Raw genomic sequence first — 19,468 nt, 5'->3', positions numbered from 1 at the left:
AGGCTTGCAACTGGAAGACAACATGTTGAAACTTCACTCGGATGTTGGCAGCTTGCTAATTTTTGTACTGCTTAATAATTTTCCTTGTTTTTTCACTCTGAATCCACTGCGAGGTCTGTGATGGAAACCACCCATTCTGTAAGGAGCTGTTTTATACAGAGTCACCCTTGTGAACCTGATGAGTTTTCAGTGGATGTATGGCATCCTTAGGAGATGCTTTTCTCTGCCGTTATCTATGATCTCTTCACCTGGATATGCCATCTCTGAAGAAACTGGAATGTTAACCTCTTTCTATACATATTTTTATGTTCTTATGCTTCTCAGTGCAAGTGGGACCTGTGCTAAGTGTGGAGTGCCAGGCAGCTGTTCCTTCTTTCCCCTCTCATTTCACTTTATCCCTCTTCCCTACAATGTTCCATTCTGCCCCCTGCCTTCCTTCGGCAGTCAGCCAGCATTCTGTGTCCACTGAACATGCTCAGTCTCTCCCACTCCCCTGCACCCCCCATTTTGGGGGAATACATGTGAATCCAGATTTGGAGAGTGGAGTTTGCTATTCACATATATCAATACCTGCACCTTGAATCTCAGCTGGAAACAAATAAGCAATGTTTTTTTAAAATGCCAAAGTGCAGTTAGCGCTTTCTTATAGTCATGCTGTCATTATTTGTGCTGAAAAATGGAATATTGGTGAGAAGAAGCACAACTGTAAGAGAGATATTCTATAAGGAAGCTGTTTAAACAGGATCATGCTTCAGTTTTTATTCTCAATTATAACTGAGCCTTAGAAATTGTATTTATACCAATATGCAAAGGTGCAAATATTTTCCATTTGCAGGTTTGGACAAAATCTGTGGGGCAATAGAGTGCAGTGCAAGTAGCATGAGGGCTGAATGTGTGGGGCCAGTTTCTAATCTCTGGTCATTTGCAGGTAGCTTTGGGGTGATCCTTGCCCATTGCAAAAGTGGAGGTTCTGTGCAGCCACTCCAAACAGCCCAGATAAAATTTTCACCCTTCTTCTGGTCTAAATTTATAAAGCATTTTGTTCTAACTACTAACCATGGGCCAAGGAACAGATGTGTCTGCACGTTCTTAATCCGTTATGCTAGCTAAGTGCAGCATCTACATGGGCTACACCTACCGTGATGCTTTTGGGTGGCTTCTGCTTGGCTTCTGTCACATTTAAAACAGCCATCTGTCTAACCTTCCTCAGAGGGCTGCCATGCCAATAAGTTACATCAAAGCTGCAGAGCTCTTGGTTGCTGGAAGGGTGCCATAAAATGATAACATTGCATTTGTTTGGGTGTGATGGTGGAAAACCTGGATATTAATACTATATAATGATATCTCTTTTTTAATAGAAATCATCGACGATATCACCAATTTAGTAGAAAATACCGACAACAAGCTGCGCAACCAAACCAAGCGTGTAATGACAGTGGACAGAAAATCATCTTCTTGTGGTAAGATATGGTTTGACTTAAAAGTCTACTTTTTAAATAATTTTTTTTTAAAAAAAGCTGCCATTTTGTAGCTTCTAATTATTGGCCTGAAGCAGTCTAAATTATTTTTCACTGTCATCTTGTAATGGTTAATGGCAGTTAATTAAGCACGGTTTAAGCAGCTACTGCTTTTGAGAAAGAGAGTGAGGAGAGAAAAGAAGACATGCTAGAAGAGGAGTAAAATTAGTATCCTCATATAGAGAAGGGGAGTTATTTGTAGAAGTGATTCCATTTGGTAAAATGTCTATGCCTACAGATACCCTACAAAGCAGAGAGTTCTCTTATGTGAAGGCCACCAATGTTGCAATTTGTGTTTCTACTATTGCACTTTCCATATTGTCAAACATAATAAACCAGGCATAGGTAAACTCCGGCCTGCCAGATGTTTGGGACTACAATTCCCATCATCCCTGACCACTGGTCGTGTTAGCTAGGGATGATGGGAATTATAGTCCCAAACATCTGGAGGGCCGGAGTTTGCCTATGCCTGTAATAAACTGTATGTTGCCAGTTAAGCCACGTGTGTACATAATTTTAAATCTTTATTTTCTTGGCACATGATAGGTATAGGATATTTAGCACCATTTTGTTTCCATATAATACGTTGGTTTAGTGCAGGGTTTCCCAAACTTGGGCCCCAAGCTGTTTTTGCACTACAATTCCCATCATCCCTGACCACTGGGATGATGGGAATTGTAGTGCAAAAACAGCTGGGGACCCAAATTTGGAAACCCTGGTTTAGTGCAAAACGGTATGAAACACTGGTTGGGCTGATAAAACACAACTGAATACTCTTCTACGATTCCTTGATGTTTCAGATAACTGCATGTGTTAAATTTCAAAAGACTTAGATGTAAAACCAATTGTGTGGGGCAGGGGAATCCTTGATCTTTATTGTTGAGTTTTGTGTTCACAGTGCACTTAATTTACTGAATGTCTTAATACTGAATGTCTCTTAAATGACTTAAGCAAAAAAAGAAGGAAGGCCATCAAGTTAGACTCTTCAACTGCACTTAGAAAGAATAATCCTGTGTTTGTTGGAAGTATTTGTATCCCTCCTTCTGTCTGGCAGAAAAGACTTCAATGCCGCGGACAGTAAATGGAAATTAATATTTGATAAACATAATATACTTGGTTAAGATAGTGGTGGTTCATGATGGCTCTGCAGGGAGGAGGGGATGATGATGGAAAATGTCTGATCTCCTGGCTTTAGATGTTGCTATAAATGTTGTCGTTGTTATTTATTAGCAACTTTACCATGGTACCGGGGGCGGGGGGAGCTTCAGAAGCATACAGTTTGTGCTAGCATTATTAGCATTAACATCTTAGGCCTGGTGGTAGTCAGCCATTTGATATTAAACCCCTACAGATTGCTGTGTAGTTGAGTTCTGAATCTGAAAGCAGGGATTTGCACCCATATCTAGTCATGAAATCATATAGTGTAGGCTAGTGATACTTTTTCCCCATCATCAAGCAGATGGCAGTTGCTTTTCAGATTGATTCGATTTTACCTAGCAACCTGGCTCTATGAAATGCTAAGAGTCAGAGAACAAAGGTATATTTCATCTGATATTTCCAAAGACAATTAAAGATGACTTAGTCTATCCTCCACGCTTTCCCCTCTTTCCCCGCCAGTTCTTCCAGCTCACTAGAAATGCATATGAATGGTAAGATATAGGAATGGGTTGTATTAAAACCTCCCATTTTCTTCTGTTCCACAAGGTGGCATCGCAGCGAGATGTCTCTTTGCTTTTAGTTTTTATGGTGTCTTTAGGGGAGAACAAAAATCATGGCTTTAATTTCTATCACCTAAATCGGTATGCGCTGCACTGTATTAACTTCTCACAGGAGTATTATTTTTTTACGGTGTTCCTCAGACTTTGCTGCAAACTTTAAATAAATCTGCGGGGTTTTTAAAATGTGGATGACATCCTAAAAGAATGTCCCTAGAAAGTAGGAGTATGCCCCCAGCTCTCACCTTATTCATCATTCTGGAGCAGTACCCACATTCTTTGGCTATTTTTCTCAGAAAGTCAATTGGCTTGATAAATTCAGGGCTGCAAGTAATCAGGTTTGTTCAGCTGATGCAAAGTATATATATTTTGACGAGTGAAAGTTCCATCCGCTTTATTTTTAGTATTGCGGGGAGCTTAGTTCAGTGTGACATGAAGTCAGCCTTTCCTGTGGCCGGTTTGCCAGAAGATTGTGCCAGCGTTCTTTCCAATAACTGCACGGACAATTGCCTTGGGTCTGAACCAAAAGATGATTTCCCTGAAACAACTTCTTTCCCTGGTTTATGAGCTGTTCCATTTTTCTCTTTGCTCCTTTTCATGTTCCCTAAGCCCAGCTATCTGGGTATTTGGAATCACTTTCCATGATGTTACTACCATTTGGTTTGTGATGTTGGCAGATCTTATGCCATGAAGTGTGTGTGACACCTCATACCGATAGCAGAGCAATGGACCAAGTTTGGAGAAGGGGCGTAAAAACATAGTAACTTCTTTTTGTAAGATGGGAGGTGGGTTCTTATTTCAGCTGCTATTTACATAATAAAAATGTGCATTAATTTCATTCATGAAGTTAAGATCAGTCTAATTTGGCCCTGAGACATAGAGATAACTTGTCTGGATGGTGACCAACAGTGGCCTTTGGCTGCAATGGGGCCCTGTAACTGCTGAGCTGTCATTTATTTCAGATTCAGACGCTGGGACTGCTGCGCTCATATATCATCCCCTTATGCCTGTCAAAATGTTTGTGCTTTTTGAGGACTTCAACTGCTGTGGCATGTTAATCAGAAGCTCAGATAATTGTGCCCAGCATGCTATGATTTGCAGAGTTCAAGACCCTAAGCAGCAGTGGATGCTCACAAGACAGCATCGTTTCATACATATTTTTTTCTTCTTTATATCTTGTCAAGAGCATCACAGATCCTAATATGCTCGCCTCCCACCACCATCAGATGCGCTCTCTCCTTTTCCCATTCTCCTCTGGTGAAGTGGAGTAAAGGATAAATTGCTTGACTTGCCAAGGTCACCCAAACAGCCCCATGGCATGGCTATCATTAAACCTGTATCTCTGGAATTCTATCCCAATGCTTTAATCACTGAGCAACCTCTTTGTCACTTGGCAGAAGTCCATGGTGAAAGCATTCAGAAAGAAATAGTCTGGACAGTAAAATCCTTCCAACTCCCACAGTCTCCCCAAAGAAAAATAAACCCCAAGCTTAGTTAATATTTTGTCTCGTTAGGCTTCCAAGAGCAGAAATCTAAAAATTTAGAGTGATAAGACGCAGGATTGTGAGCTACTCTGGTAGGCAGTTTGGATCTGATACTCATAATTATATCCTTGTTATTTACTCTTTCTTGAAACTCAGAAGAGGATTTGGCATGTCTAGTGAGAAAATGCTGTTGTGTGCCCCCCCCCCCCAGCCTTTCACCTTAAAGCAATGGGTAAGGGGGGTCTAGCATGCCTATGCAGGCTGGGTGAGCGGAAGAGGCCAGCAACACCTAGTTAATTACATTTGCATATGCAGCTGTTCAAATAGAGCCTCTCTGGTGCCTGCTCTCACCTCGTGGGGGATTTGGAGCAGCTGTTGCTAGACCCGGCAATCTGGCTCTGCCATTGGAGGGCTGGGGTGCGTCCCCGGGACGCCCCCTCAACCATCTATCATTTCAAAGGCCAAGTAATTAGTTATATTTGAATACAAAGAGGGGAAACCTGGCATTGTGTGAACATCCAGGGGCAGCTGCTTATAGTTTGGTTTCCAAGGATACATGTCCAGGAGTTAAATCACTGCTTGATATTTCTGGAAAAAGTGCAGAAATGTGATAATCAGAATTTGACGCCTGCTGTTTATTTTATAGCACATCCTGCAAGTCGGTGGAGGCTTCCCTGTGATTTTAGGTGGTTGTTTAATTTTCCTTTAAAAACAGAGGGGGGAAAATACAATTGGCTATCGTGCTGAGGTTCTGTTGAGATCATGACTTAGTTTGTTTTGTTTTGTGGGAGCTGGGTGAAAATCATATGTGGCCCGCTTTCTTGATTCTGCATGCGTTTTGTTGAAGCTCTTTAATTCCCTTCACCAGAAAGATATACCCAAGCATCTGCAAAAGCAGATGCTAGGCAGCAGAAATATAGGGTGCAGATAGTAGAAGGATGGTGGAAAGGTCCAGGATAAAGACTTTCCCCCTTATAAGGGCAATCTTAAGGTGCACGTCAGCCTCCAGAATAGAGATGATAAGGATTCATAGTATTTCATTCCTAAAAGCAAGGACATCCAGGGTGCTTTTTCTCAGTTAAAGATACCTTGGTTAACATACCTTGTTCCACCTGAAAGATTTCGCATATCCAGCCAGTCTGTTGCTGCTGCTGTTTTTCCTTTCCCTCCTTCTTTGTTTTCATATCTGAAACAAAACTGAGAGAGCCATTAGGAGCAGTGCACACATCTTTCCCTCCACCACATGAAACCATGTGCAGTGTGAACTGGCCCTTCCTCATGAGTGCCTGATCACATGCGGGACTGATCTGTAGCATTTCTGAACTTCAAGAAAATGGCGCGACAGTCACATAAACCAATAGTTTGTGCAGTTGGCCATTCATGCTGAGGGCCTGTTTGTGTAGTAGAGGAGAGGGACCAGCTCAAGTTTGCTCTTCATCCAACTGTTGGGCTATGATCTGGGGCCGAGGCATTGACCATTTTTTCAAATAAAATGAAAGTGAAAAATTTATTTTTCAAATAAATGAGGAGGCCAGTCTTGAGGAAAGCATCTGAATCCACAGTGTTGTGTGGTGGATTTCACTGTCTCATTGCTGCTGTAGATGGTGTTCAGCTAACTATCCTCCCTTTGGAGTCCTCAAAAAGAAGGAAGGGTGGAATAAATTGCCCCCCCCCCCCCGCCGCCGCTTTCACTAGAGAAATATAACTGCAAAGTAATTGATTGCCAAAACAGTGGTGAGTGACATTGTGGATCTGTGATGCCTGTCCTGTACATGGGACTGTAATGTTTGGAAATAAGGGACACGCATCATTTCCCTGTATTCATCCTAGTCTGTGGAGTCTGGGCCAGAGACCTCTGCGGTGCATATGTGTTTCATGGAAAGTGCCATAAGCCACACAAATCCCTGGTTACTCGAAAGGTCTTCTCTGTTGCAGTTTTCAGTCTTCCCAGTCGTATTCCTTGATGGCTCAATATAACATTTGATGGCCTTTTCATATTTGCCTTTGAAATGCTCTCCAAATTTCTGCGGTCTCTCTCTCCCTTCATTTCGAGGGTTCAGATTTGCTCCTTGTCTCTGCTCTCCGTGGATTCTCATCGTGGAGCAGGAGAGACTGCTTTAGGGTGGGTTTATTTACCTAATAAACTGGCTCTTGTATCGTCTAGGAAATGCTGACATTTTTGAAAGAGGAACTCCTAGTAACAGGCAAACAAAGGTCCAGCAGTTAGGTCTGGTGAAACAACGAAATGAAGGTCAGCGAATATTGCCCTCAGCCTCTTTCCCGGTGGCCATGACAGCAGCGGAGGTTTATTTGAAGATCCCAGACTCAGAGTCATTGCTTGCATTGTCACCCATCTGAGCGTTCGAGTCTGTGCCAACAGTTTGGGATATTAATGTATTCCACAGATCAGTGAAAAAAGGAATTCCTCTGCACGTCTTTCTTTTCTTTTCTTTTCTTTTTTTTTTGTTTTCCCTAATTTCTCCCCCTCTCACTCCTTTCCATACACTTTGTTTGCAGTGCCTTTGTCTGGCGGATGTTGCTGGGCATTTCTAATGAGAAAGCAAAGAATTGTGGAGAGGGAGGGGGAGGGGTGTGTTAGCACTTTTAAAACATAAGGTGAAAGTTTTTTACAAGCTAGTCAGGTGCATAGAAATTCGTATTCTGGTTGGGATTGTGAATGCAAATATACAGTAGAAAGCTCCCTTTCTGACACATAAATCTCATTGATTTGCTTCCTGGAGCAAGAAAGTACTTTAGGAAAAATTAAACACTGCTGCTCCACAGGATGCCATGCCTCAGTGCTTCTTTAGTATTCATCCGTGCTTCATTACCACAGCCACCTCTCAGCCCACCCTGAGCAGCTGCTAAAAGGGGCAAAATTACAGCAATTCATACTGCGGGTGACTTACTGCCAGGGAATAATTGGTTTCTGTTTGCAAGGGACATTATCACAGCGAAGCTTGGAAAACAGAAATTGTTTGCTGGTTTTGGGGAGGGGGGTGTTCAATGGAATGTATTTATCAAGATTTTCACAGGATTTGTAGAAAGGGCAGCTCAATGGAAAGAAAAGCTGTTGTTGTTCTTGCGAAGAGACAATTATCTAATAAAGAAATGGGTCAGGCAAAGGAATTTGCACAGGTTTCTTAAACGTATCTGTTTATGCGGCTTCCCTAGCAGGAATTGTACTTAATACTTAGATATTTTTTTAATATATTCTTTGATCCTTCATGGAAATGTTAATGAGACGAAATGGGCTAAAGAGCTCTCCAGACACTGCCTGGAGAGGGAGGAATGAAATGCAGACCCTCTGGAGGGCTTCTGACACACAAGAAGTCCCTTTGTTTCCTGTTTTACAAACCAGAGACATGTCTAAAATCAGCAGCAAAAGAGAGCAGGCTGAAGAGGCAGTGCCGAAGACTAGGCTTTCTATATTTTAAAGGGGGGGGGGATTGTTTGTTGCTGGCTGTGAATGCCTTGGCGTGCTTGATGGGCAGTGTTCTGTGGCTGTTTGAAGTCCAGAATGAAGGTACTCAGAAGATGTGAGCAGGATGTGGTTAGGCCGTCTTTCACTTAGACTTAATTAAGAATCTTGCAGGCTTTGTCTCTTGGGGAGCCTGTTTCTGTGAATAGGGAGCTTGGCCCCAAAATTGTATATACCAGGCCCACTGCCTTTGTGTTGGGTTGCCAAACTGAAGACAGTAGCAAGTGCAGGCCCCATGTTGCTGGAGGTCATCCTCTTGTTCGGAGAAGTGAGCCCACATCCCCAAGAGAAAGCGAGAGGAGCTGGAGGGAGTCTTTCTTAGGAACCGGAGAGTAACCAACCTTTATATATGTGTGCGTGTGTGTGTATAAATAAAAAGCCAGTGGGAGGTAGAAGAGGTTTTGTAACACTTTCCAGCGGATGATTGTTTAGCCTTAAGGAAGGTCAGAGGCTAAACCACAAAGGGCAAACACTTTTCCTCAAGGAGTCAACACTGGGTCCATTTCTGTATGTGGGACTATATCTGGGGTTTCATACCCAGATATTAATATCTGGGTATGAGTCCAGGTATACAATTGATAACCTATGATGTTCCCTTCTAGAGGAGTCAGATTTATTTTTAATACTTTAATGATTAACAAAAAAAGATTCATTGTTATTTTGGCTTTTCACAGGAGAAATCCTAGCACTTTGAGAGTGTTGTCCAAAGCTTAATGGCTGGCCTTCCATTTTCAGCAAAAACCTAAACTCCTGGTTATGGTTTTAGATAAGCTGTAAGGTCAGGTCTTTCTATTCATTTGCATGAGGATTAATGCCTATAGAAGTGACCTTTGCCTCTCAGTTCATCAGAGGTCTTGGTAGTTGTAACTGTGTTTAGGGGAGAGAAGTCGAACAGGTGAATAGTGAGGTGGCCTGGATAGGCACTTGAAGGACTCTCTATCCTCTATCCCATAGGCTGTGAACATGATTGGATGAGGTAGGTCAGGAGCAGCCGCTGTGTTCCCCTCCCCACCCTGCGTCATTGGCAATGCTCTCTGTGGTTGATGAGTTGCAGTCCATAACATCTAGAGGGACCAGGTTGGCTACCCTCGAGGTAGGGGTGATGTCTCTGCTAGAAAAGCAACTGAGAAGAAACTTGGACCATGCTCTTAACTTGCCATTCATGGGGCACAACGATAGAGAGAGTCTAACTCTGTGCATTCCTACATGAGACTGGTAGTTTTAAATCTGTTTCATTCTGGCTTTAGGCCAGATTTGGGCCCAGAGACTTCTCTGCTTGTAGTGGACAATCTCAGCTGTTGCTACTATACCTGCTGATGCCATTTGACAGTAGCATCATCATATTGCGGGGTTGAGGTGATTCTGCTTCCTTTCTGACTGGTATAAGAGGGTATTATTAACAGCTGTTCAGTCTCTTTCCCCACCATTCTTGTTTCTGTTTTGGGGAGTGGAGATCCACTTGTGAATCAGCATCTAAAAGCTCTTGTGGTTAGATAAGGTGGAATAGACTTTAAGCAGAAGGTAGACAAGACTGAAGATGCAGTGCTTCCTTCCATTCATACTCACTTAGAAGATCAGATACCTAACCTAGAAATGTCCCTAGTGGCCATGGGTGCTTTTTTCACTTACACTCAGTATTAGCTGCTGCAACTCTTATTGGAAGGTAAGACCTTCCTGGTGCTGGGGCGGGGGGGGGGGGGGCGGGTCATCACTCATACTTGAATTATCTTAAGAATTTGATTTGTATAATATGCTCTGTGTGAACATGCCTGGAAGCTTAGCTTATGCAAAACTTTACTTGTATGATGAGGTATGAGACGCTACCTGCATATTTTAAAATTCCACTTGTTACATGCTTGCTTTTTAAGAACAATTCATGGTGGTTAGCCTGCATGGCTAAGTCACAGGTATCTCAATAAACACATGCCATATTAAAGTATTCCACGTGTTTGGATCTTAAGGAGAGTTTCCTACTCTGTATATTTCTTTTTCCAAAGAGAGGGAGGCATTTAGTGGAGGCGTTCGTATTGAGAAATTTTGTTCTTTCATAGCAATATTAAAAATAGAACATCGGGGGTTGGAGTTTCTAAGTTTACTCTCAAGCTGAGTTGCTGTAGCCCTTCATTCTCTCTGCTGATACTTGTGCACACAGGAAAGAGAAAAATATGTGCACATGGATTAACATTTTCTAGAACTTATTGCCATTTGTAGGGCAGGGAGAAAACAACGGGATCAGGCAGAGATTCAAATTAACGTACAGTCATTTTGGATTCTGGTTTATGAGGTGAATTCATAGGTTTAATTTGCTGCCATGCAGTTTCCACAATGAGTTGCATTTGGAATGAGTTGCAGTTAAAGTTCTTTTGGGGAGAGAAACAGTCAGACTTCTGATTAACTGAGGCAACCCTAGTTAAAACTAAGGGTGAGTGCCCCAAACAAAATCCCTTATACTTTATAGCAGCCTCCCTCAACCTTGGGTCCCCAGATGTTGTTGGACTACAACTCCCATCATTCCTAGCTAGCAGGACCAGTGATCAGGAATGATGGCAGTTGTAGTTGAGGGTTGAGAGAGGTATTGGAGTACGACTTGGGACCTTGGGGTTCATTACTACTACTACTTCTAATGTTTTTCAAAGTTTTAATACATACATGTTCTACATATTTTCTTCCATCTATTCTTGTTGAATCCATATGAGCATCTTTCTGTCCTCAGTTACTGCAGAGCAGAGCAAATCCTTCTTTAAGGATTTTTCAATGCAGAACTGAGATTGGCTTTGCTTAAATTGTACGAGTAATAGCAGCTTCCTACTTTAGGGTTTGGTTGCTTACATCTCACTGTGTTTAAATCCCTTCCCCTCATAAGCTAGCTCATTCAACATCACTGAACAAGGTGGTTCAGTGGATTAAATGTTGGACACCGGAAGCCCTTCGGCAAGTCACTACCTCTTGGCCTTCTTTCTCTATATCTGCAAAAAGGGGATAACCCACGAGTGGATGTTCGTGAATGAATGAGGTATGGAAAGTTCAATTGCAAGTTTAAATAATCAGTTTGCACTCTTGTGGCTGTTTTATAACAACTATATGATCTACTTGTGGAAGTCTTTTGCTTATCTTTTGTTGTTGATCAGGCAAGGCTCCCTTTTTGGACTCCAGCAGCGCTTGTCCTTAGCAGTTTGTACCAAAGGACTGAGGAAGTAGCTTAGGGTTGGTTGTGTTGGTTTCCTCTCAGTAACTTTATCTGAGCACTTTCTGTTCCTATCTACTTTCTCATGGATAATCTCCTTTCATTTTGTTGAACTCTTCCTGTAAAACAGTTTCTGCTGAATAGCACATGAGTAGTGGGCTATTTTCACATCATGCTATGCTTCAAGCTTCCTTCTGTGCATGTAAACCTATAAAGAGGCTCATCATTTATTCAGCCACAGGTAATTCTCATGCACGCTTAACATACCAAAGAGAAAAGTGTGTGTAAGGAAGGAAGTAGGCTGAGAGGAAAGAGGCAACACTCTTCCCTTATTTTCTCTCTTAAATGAATTTGATAACCAAAGCTACTGAGGACTGTTGAAAATTATAAAATCAGGAAAGGGAGGAGAATATTTGGGCTCCAGTTTGTGGCTGATAATGTTCAAGACTGAATTATAAGGAGGAAAGAACTGGTAAAATCAGGCAGTGTAACCTGGTGTCAAGACAGCCGCAGAGTTTTTTCTAAGCACCCATTCTTGCCAGGGTATGTATGTGTGTCTTTAGTGGGCATGATCTATCAGAGTGATTTAGCCAGAGATGCATCTGCATTTTTGAAAAGGCTGTTTTTGCAGCAGCTAGCGATGAAGCTTTCTTTTGCACAAATAAGTGTGTTCTTTTCCACCTGCCATACCATTGGTAGAAGAGTATTGGAAGCTTCTTTAAAGGTTCTTGATAGCAGATTATCCAAATGCAGTTGATGAATGTTCACTGTCAGGAGCAGGAGATTTGGAGTCTGCATTTCCCAGGGTCTAATCATCTCATAGGGCAGCTGAGTGTGACTCCTTCCCCAATAATCTACTTAACTCAGTAGTTTTCCCCTCCTGTTGCCTCACAAGGAGAAAGAGGCTCCTAGGCTGTTTGCATGATAAGTAGCTTCAGACTCTCCAAGCCTTTGAAGGGAAAGCTGAGAGTTAATTGTGGCAGCTTGAACTAATGGTTTCCCATGTTTACTGGTAGGTTAAGTGAGAAAGAGAGCTTGAAAAACACCCTTCATTTAAGTGCAGTAATGGGCCTTACAGCGAATTTCAAGAGACAACATGTTAATAACTATTCTCTGATCTGAGGGAAAGTGTTCGCCATGTTCTAAGGCTGATGGATTTGCAGGAAGAGTATGGATAAGTACATCAGGGTTTTCTCTTGGGGGAAATTAACTGGGAGATACTCTTGTTTAACTTTTTAAACATCTGCATAACCACTGTGGAGAGTTACCAGCAAGCTGAGTGACCTTTAGGTGGTAATTGATCATGTCACACAAAAGTCCAACTCACTGCATGTAAAAATGCCTACCTGTGTATGTAGGAGATACACATACCCACAGGACTCATTTTACAGGTAAACCAAATATATGCTACTCCATAACTATTGTACAATGCTGTGCTTTAGGTTTGCGCTGTTCATTTAAGTTTAGAATCATGGTTAGAAGCATTGTATTTGCCGTCAAATGGTAAAATAATTCCTGCATTTTCATGCGAAAAGCAGCCAAAGAAGTGTTAATATCTTCAGCAGATTTATTAGACTGCACATAATCACGATGTCTGAAAACTTTACATAGAACTTAAATGCTTAAAAATCATCCCAGTTTCCAGGAACATTACAGGATGGTGCACCCTGGGCCACATCATAATCTACAGAACTAGCACTGGTTTGAGTTACTTAGGTATTCTGGAAACCAATTTAAGGTGAATTATTTCGAGACACTCCATTCAGGTGTGCAACATGAGCATGGAGCAATTCTGGCAGTAGACTTGTAACAGCTGTTACAAGCTGTTAGGCAACTGCGATCAAATTTGCAAGCTTAAAGGAATGACGCAGGCAACTGCGGCTGAGTGTATCATTTGTATCCCTTTTTTTCCTAATAAAATTGTGGTGTGTTCTTGGAGTTCCAGATGTCTCTAAATTGCATTGTTACCCAGTTTATAGATCGGTGATTCCTTAACATGGATTGATGATCTAGTAACAGGTCACAGGAGGCTTGTGCTGCTACCGCCAAAGTTTCAGCAATGAGCCTTGAAGACAAGCACAGCAAAAGGTGCTAATGGGGCTTCACTTTAGAAAGTTAGGCATGTATTGGTGGTTCTCCAGTAGGGCTGCAGGGGTGCGACACAGAGTAGAATATATTTGGTCTTAAGTCATCTACCTGTAAAATGAGTCAGAGAGGTGTGAGATCATACTCGTGATGTGAGCTGGGAAGGGGTGACAGAGGGACCCCATTTTTTGTTTTATGGTATGAAGACAGAATGCCAGCAATGCCTGATGCAATTAAAACTTAATAAAGATAAGGTGCGAGCTCATATTGGCTAGATTGAGCTCTATGGCTCTTGAAGCCAAGTTGGCATGATCTGTGCATTCTTTCAGCCCTGATGAAATGAAAAGTGAAGGAATGCTGCATGAAACAAATCAGTTTGGATACTTCAGCAAAATCTCACTTGTGTGCTTTGAGGGTGGAGGGGAATGCATCCCAGTCTGTTTGATTCTCATTGCCAAGTATTCAGTCAGAGATGCTGGAGTCCCTTGCCTCTCTTGCATTAGGCTTGTGTTGGAACTGATGGACAAGGGTTCACCAATAGTCGCAGGACTGGAAAAGAAATGTATATCCTCCTAGCTATAGGACGGCTCGAGTTGCTTGAGGGTTTAGGAATATAAATACTGAAGGTTAGATGATGCACTTGTGTTCTCTTGCTTTATATAATACCTTAGCTTCTGTCTTGAAGAGTGAATATGTATTATCAGGCAGAGCATAAACTCCAAGTGTGTGTGTTAGTGGAATTCTTAATATATTATTTAATATCTGCATTTCCCATGGGATGTGTGCATTAATCCATCACACAAAATCTGTTTGCTTCATAGGTTTGTTCTCTTCAAGATGAAAAATTATGTAGCTGGAATTTTTCATGCTTAATTTCTCAAAAACTGATTTATGATGGCAGTGGAGCTAAGAGTTTTTCATTTGTGATAACAGGGCTATGATGGAAATAGAGAATATGAGCCTGGGGACTGGGTAACCCATACTGAAATGTTTATTGCTGTCTTTGAAATGCAACATATTAGGATGAAGATGTGTCTTGGTAAAAGAGAACAGAGCAGTACCAGGCCTAGGGGATATTTTTAGTCTTCCAATAACTGAATACATTAAAGAGAAATCAGTTTCATTGTCATACTGTGATCAAGAATGCAGAAGTATTCCAGGGACCACAAGACCCATAAGGATCTAATATTTTCAATATACCCTTATATTTGGGTATAGACCTTTTTTGCATTAACATGGAAAAAAACCCCAGCCAGTGTATTTCTCCCAAAATATCCTTTCTTTTTGTTGTGCTGATGTAGTTGCCTGAGTCAGGGCTCACTTTTTCTTTTGCTGGAATGTCTACGTGCCTGCTCGTATGTTGTGCGTGAAGACGACAATAATTCTAGAGAAAATGTATATTCTGTAAAAGGTAAAGGCACCCCTGACTATTAGGTCCAGTCGCAGACAACTCTGGGGTTGCGGCACTCATCTTGCTTTTCTGGCCGAGGGAGCTGGCGTACAGCTTCCGGGTCATGTGGCCAGCATGACTAAGCCGCTTCTGGCGAACCAGAGCAGTGCACAGAAACACCGTTTACCTTCCCTCCGGAGCGGTTCCTATTTATCTACTTGCACTTGACGTGCTTTCAAACTGCTAGGTTGGCAGGAGCAGGGACTGAACAATGGGAGCTCATCCCGTCGCGGAGATTTGAACTGCCAACCTTCTGATCGGCAAGTCCTAGGCTCAGTGGTTTAACCCACAGCTTATGCTACATTTGTGGGTGGGTGGTTTTTTTGTTGGTGTGTGGGGGGAATAGAGACCAGGTTCCAGTAGCTTCGTTGAGAGCATGCTCAAGTGGCTGTTGCTGAACTCACAACTGGAGGTACTCGCTGTTCCAATTTGAGCAATTGTTGTGGCTCAGGAAAGGGCTTCCATGACGGGAAAATCATGATATGCTCCCAGTTGAGGATGCTAGTTAATACAAGCAGCACTTGCATCTCAGTGCTTCCTGGCTGCTATCTCAGCATGCTTCTGCATTATTGAGGGTAGGGAGGTAACCAAACTGTGCATCTCTTTAGTTATTGTCTTATCTTACTATAGAACGTGTTTGTAAGAAAAAGGTAATCATGCTGCAGCAGTTTGCCTCTTGGCGGCCATGTGAACTGCAGCACAACGAGAGCAGGTGGAAAGAGTGAGAAAATCGTCGCAGTGAGCAAATGAGCAGGCAGCTTAGTGGTCTTTCCCTGCTCCCCTGTCACTGCCACCACCCACCTGCTTGCTTCTTAGCTCGTTCACATGCACAAGCAACAAGCTGAGGAAAGCCCAGGGTCCTAGTGGGGAACCCGGCTGAGCGAATGAGCAGGCGAGCCATCAGGCCTTCATGTGCTTCTTCCTGTTGCTGCAGCCCTTTGTCTGCCATCACTGTCAAAAGGCACACTTCCTCCTCTTCATTCCTCTGTGAGGGGTGGCCAAGGAGGAAATGAGATTGTCTTAGAATTGTAGAGTTGGAAGGGATCCCTGAGGATCCTCTAGTCCAACCCCCTGCAATGCAGGAATCTCAACTAAAGCATCCATGACAGGTGGCCATCCAGCCTCAGCTTAAAAACCTCCAAGGAAGGAGAGTTCACCACCTTCCAAGAGACTCTTCCCAATGTTTAGCTGGGATGCCGTCTTATGAAGATGGAAACAACATTTGCTCATCTCGAGTCCACAAGGACTGTTCTCAAATATTATAGACAGAGGCTCTGAGATTACACTTTGGGTCAACTAATATCCTTATTTGCTCACAGCTTCTCCCATTTCATAGCCAACAGTGGGAGCTCCTTATGTTTTTGGAGCTGCAGACCGTGGGCTATAGGCATTTGAAATTATTCTTTTCCCACAATGCTATACAGAGGCAGTCTGTATCATGTGAGTAACTTTTTTGCTTATGCTTTTTATTTATATGTTTGTCACTGAATCATGTCTGTTGTCTCTGTTGAGCTTCATTTTATTTTCAAGCTAACAGGGCTCTATCAAGTAGTAGTTATGAACACACATGAGTGTTTGTAAGGGTAGAGGTATGATTGGAAATACCATAGAAAGACAAAGTAATATCTTTTGACTGGACTGCTACATGAAATGGAAATGTTTCAAAATATGCTCAAAGCAAGCAATCCTCTGATTGGAAAGGTTTGCTCTAAATGGAGGGTTTGAAGCAACTCTTCTTTCTGGAAAGAAAATAGGCCGTCTTTGAAATTCCACTTGGAAATAGCGATGCATATTATCTGGCATTGATTTCTCTTTTAGAAAAGTAGCAACAGATTATATATATATATGATGGAACCAGAAATGGAGGTCTAACAATGATAGATGAGGGGAAACACTTATCTCATTTCCTCTCATTCAGTTGGGTTATGCATGTGGTTTGGGACCATAAACTCTAGGGATTATTTCATCATAGAGACAATAAACATTTTGGACTGAAAACTCACTACACACTTTTTCTGACTGAGTTTGACATGCAGGAATTCTCATGGACTTCTGCTTTTTATTTTCTCTTCCTCTCATTGCTTTGCCAGCCAGTTTCGGTGAAAAAGAAAAGAGTGTTTCTTACCAGCTGTAGGATTGGGCTGTGAAGATTTTGAAACTGTTGTATCTGCACACATTTATTTCTGATTGACATTCCTGTAGAGTGATTATAGCTTTAATCATTTTTAATCTTTCATACTGGAATAGTGATCATAAATAAATGCGTAAAACAATCTCAGGTGTTCCCGTGACTAAAGGATGCAGTTTGCCTTGTTTGATCTTGGAGGAGCTGTTGGGGTCAATGGTTCGTACAATAAAGTTGATGGTGGCCTTGGAGGAAAATGTTATTAAATCAAAGGTGCAGGTTGTAATCCTTCTGGGCAGACTCTATCTTGCACTTGGGATCTCTACAGTGCCTAGAAGAATGACAGTTTTAAAATGTGCACAGGCATTGATTTAGCACTAAGAACTGTTGTTTACAATACAGGCTGAGTTGGAAACTGCAGCTATTTTATCAAAGTATTATAAATCACTTAAAGCATTTTAAATCATTTAAAATATGGATAAAAATGGAAGACAAATTGCACTTCAGACCTGAGCAACATATTGCATTTATGTGACACTAGAAATTAGACCAGAACTGGTAATTCATACAGGTTAGGGAGTGGGTGGCGCTGTGGTCTAAACCACTGAGCCTCTTGGGCTTGCTGATCAGAAGGTCAGTGGTTCAAATACACACAACAGGGTGAGCTCCCCTTGCTTTGTCCCAGCTTCTGCCAACCTCGCAGTTCGAAAGCATACCAGTGCAAGTAGATAAATAGGTTCTGCTGTGGCGGGGAGGTAAATGGCATTTCCATGTGCTCTGGCTTCCATCATGGTGTTCCGTTGCGCCAGAAGCGGTTTAGTCATGCTGGCCACATGACCCGGAAAGCTGTCTGTGGACAAACACCGGCTCCTTTGGCCTGAAGCGAGATGAGCGCCGCACCCCATAGTCAACTGTCCAGGGGTCCTTTACCTACCTGTCATATAGGTTCTTGAGATTTTTTGGAGGTGCTCAGGCCCAGTCACTAATTGAAACCCCACATTATAATTTTATATGGTTCAGAAACATAAAATTGCCAAAAAGAGAAATGAATTAAAAAACAGTGTTGCACAACATCTGCCTTTGTTTAGCTAATGGCAGGCAGAATTGTAGCAAGAGCGTCTGTCTCTGACTCGGCGCTTGTTAGTTGACAACTGTGTTGCAAATTTCATTTTTAGTTCCCGCTGGCATCCACAGGAGACACAGAAAATGTATCGGTAGCTTACACAAATAGTTTTTATTTTCCAACTTTTAAATCTGGAGGAACATTAACTTCACTTATGCCTTGCATGGTGTGTTAATTTTGACAAAGCCCTTTATCCTAGGTGGGATTTTGTAGCAGTGCTACTTTCTAGAACAATCCAGATATTTACATTAAAAACATGTGGCTTATAAATAAACATTTACTATTTTATTTAGTTCTTGTGGTATGGATCCTTTAATGAAATATTGCTACTAGGTTTCCATAATTTGGTCAGTAATCAAGCAATTCCATTAAACCTGCCTTTTTTAAATATTGATTTTTTTCAGTATGTTATCATCATGTCTGGGGCTATTGTCCATCTGTGCATCACATTTACCATTTATATACCGGTAATCACATCTTTTCAACTTCCAACTTCTGAAATTGAATGGTGCAAAGGGATGTGTTTCTTTTATCACAGATTTGACTCTCTATTTGGTGCCAAACTTGTTCTAGGAAGCCTAGACATTTTCTCAGGCTTCCTGGATAGTTTTTGTAGGTTGCTATTTCTCAGCCTCAGTGCCCCGTGTGTAAAGTGTAAGTGACCTACTTGGAACCTCTGTCACATAAGCCTAGTGGGAATTGTAAAGGGAAATTTGGAAGAGAATGTTGACTGGTTTGAATCAAAGCTGTCAACTTTTCCCTTTTCTTGCGAGGAATCCTATTCAGAATAAGGGAATTTCCCTTTAAAAAAGGGAAACGTTGACAGCTATGGTTTGAATACGACTGGCTTCTGCGGTGAATTTTAACCTGGGGTCTTTTGGAGACAATTGAATAAGGAAAAGCCTGTTCCCTTCCTTGAGATTTGGGAATTGGGCTAACAGCCAATCCAATAAGCTTACATACAGACCCTCACCATTGGATGCGACTTGCTGAGTCTTCAGCAACCACTCACCTAAGCCTGCTCTTGATAACAAAAGCGGACTAAAGAGCTAGCATTGTTTCCCAAGCTGTAACATTTAAAAATGAGGTCAAAGTAATAACGGGTCAGTTTCCTTGGTGCAGGAGGCCACATGTACACTTGAAATGTTTACACTGACACATCACTCAGGTGAAAGAGCCGGGCTGCCACAAAGTAATACAAGAGAGGCAGGTGAGGGTATTTACAAATAAGCTACCTTGAGGGTGTGGAATATTGACTTAAGTGACTGCAAAAGTGATCACTACCCAACAGGAAAATGTCAGAA

At 42.0% G+C, this 19,468-nt stretch overlaps 1 protein-coding gene across 1 annotated transcript in view; it reads left to right on the top strand.

The window, feature by feature from the left end:
• The window catches only part of STX8 (syntaxin 8), a 75,008-nt gene that overhangs the window by 52,771 nt on the left and 2,769 nt on the right, over positions 1 to 19,468 (top strand). Inside the window, exon 7 of the mRNA XM_083429799.1 lies at positions 1,359 to 1,460. Within this exon, the coding sequence (XP_083285925.1) occupies positions 1,359 to 1,460 (102 nt within the window). The remainder of the gene's footprint in view (positions 1 to 1,358; positions 1,461 to 19,468) is intronic.

Source organism: Podarcis tiliguerta (assembly GCF_965153285.1).
Source record: "Podarcis tiliguerta genome assembly, chromosome: 2".
Lineage (NCBI taxonomy): Eukaryota > Metazoa > Chordata > Lepidosauria > Squamata > Lacertidae > Podarcis > Podarcis tiliguerta.
This window is presented reverse-complemented; position numbering and strand designations above follow the sequence as displayed.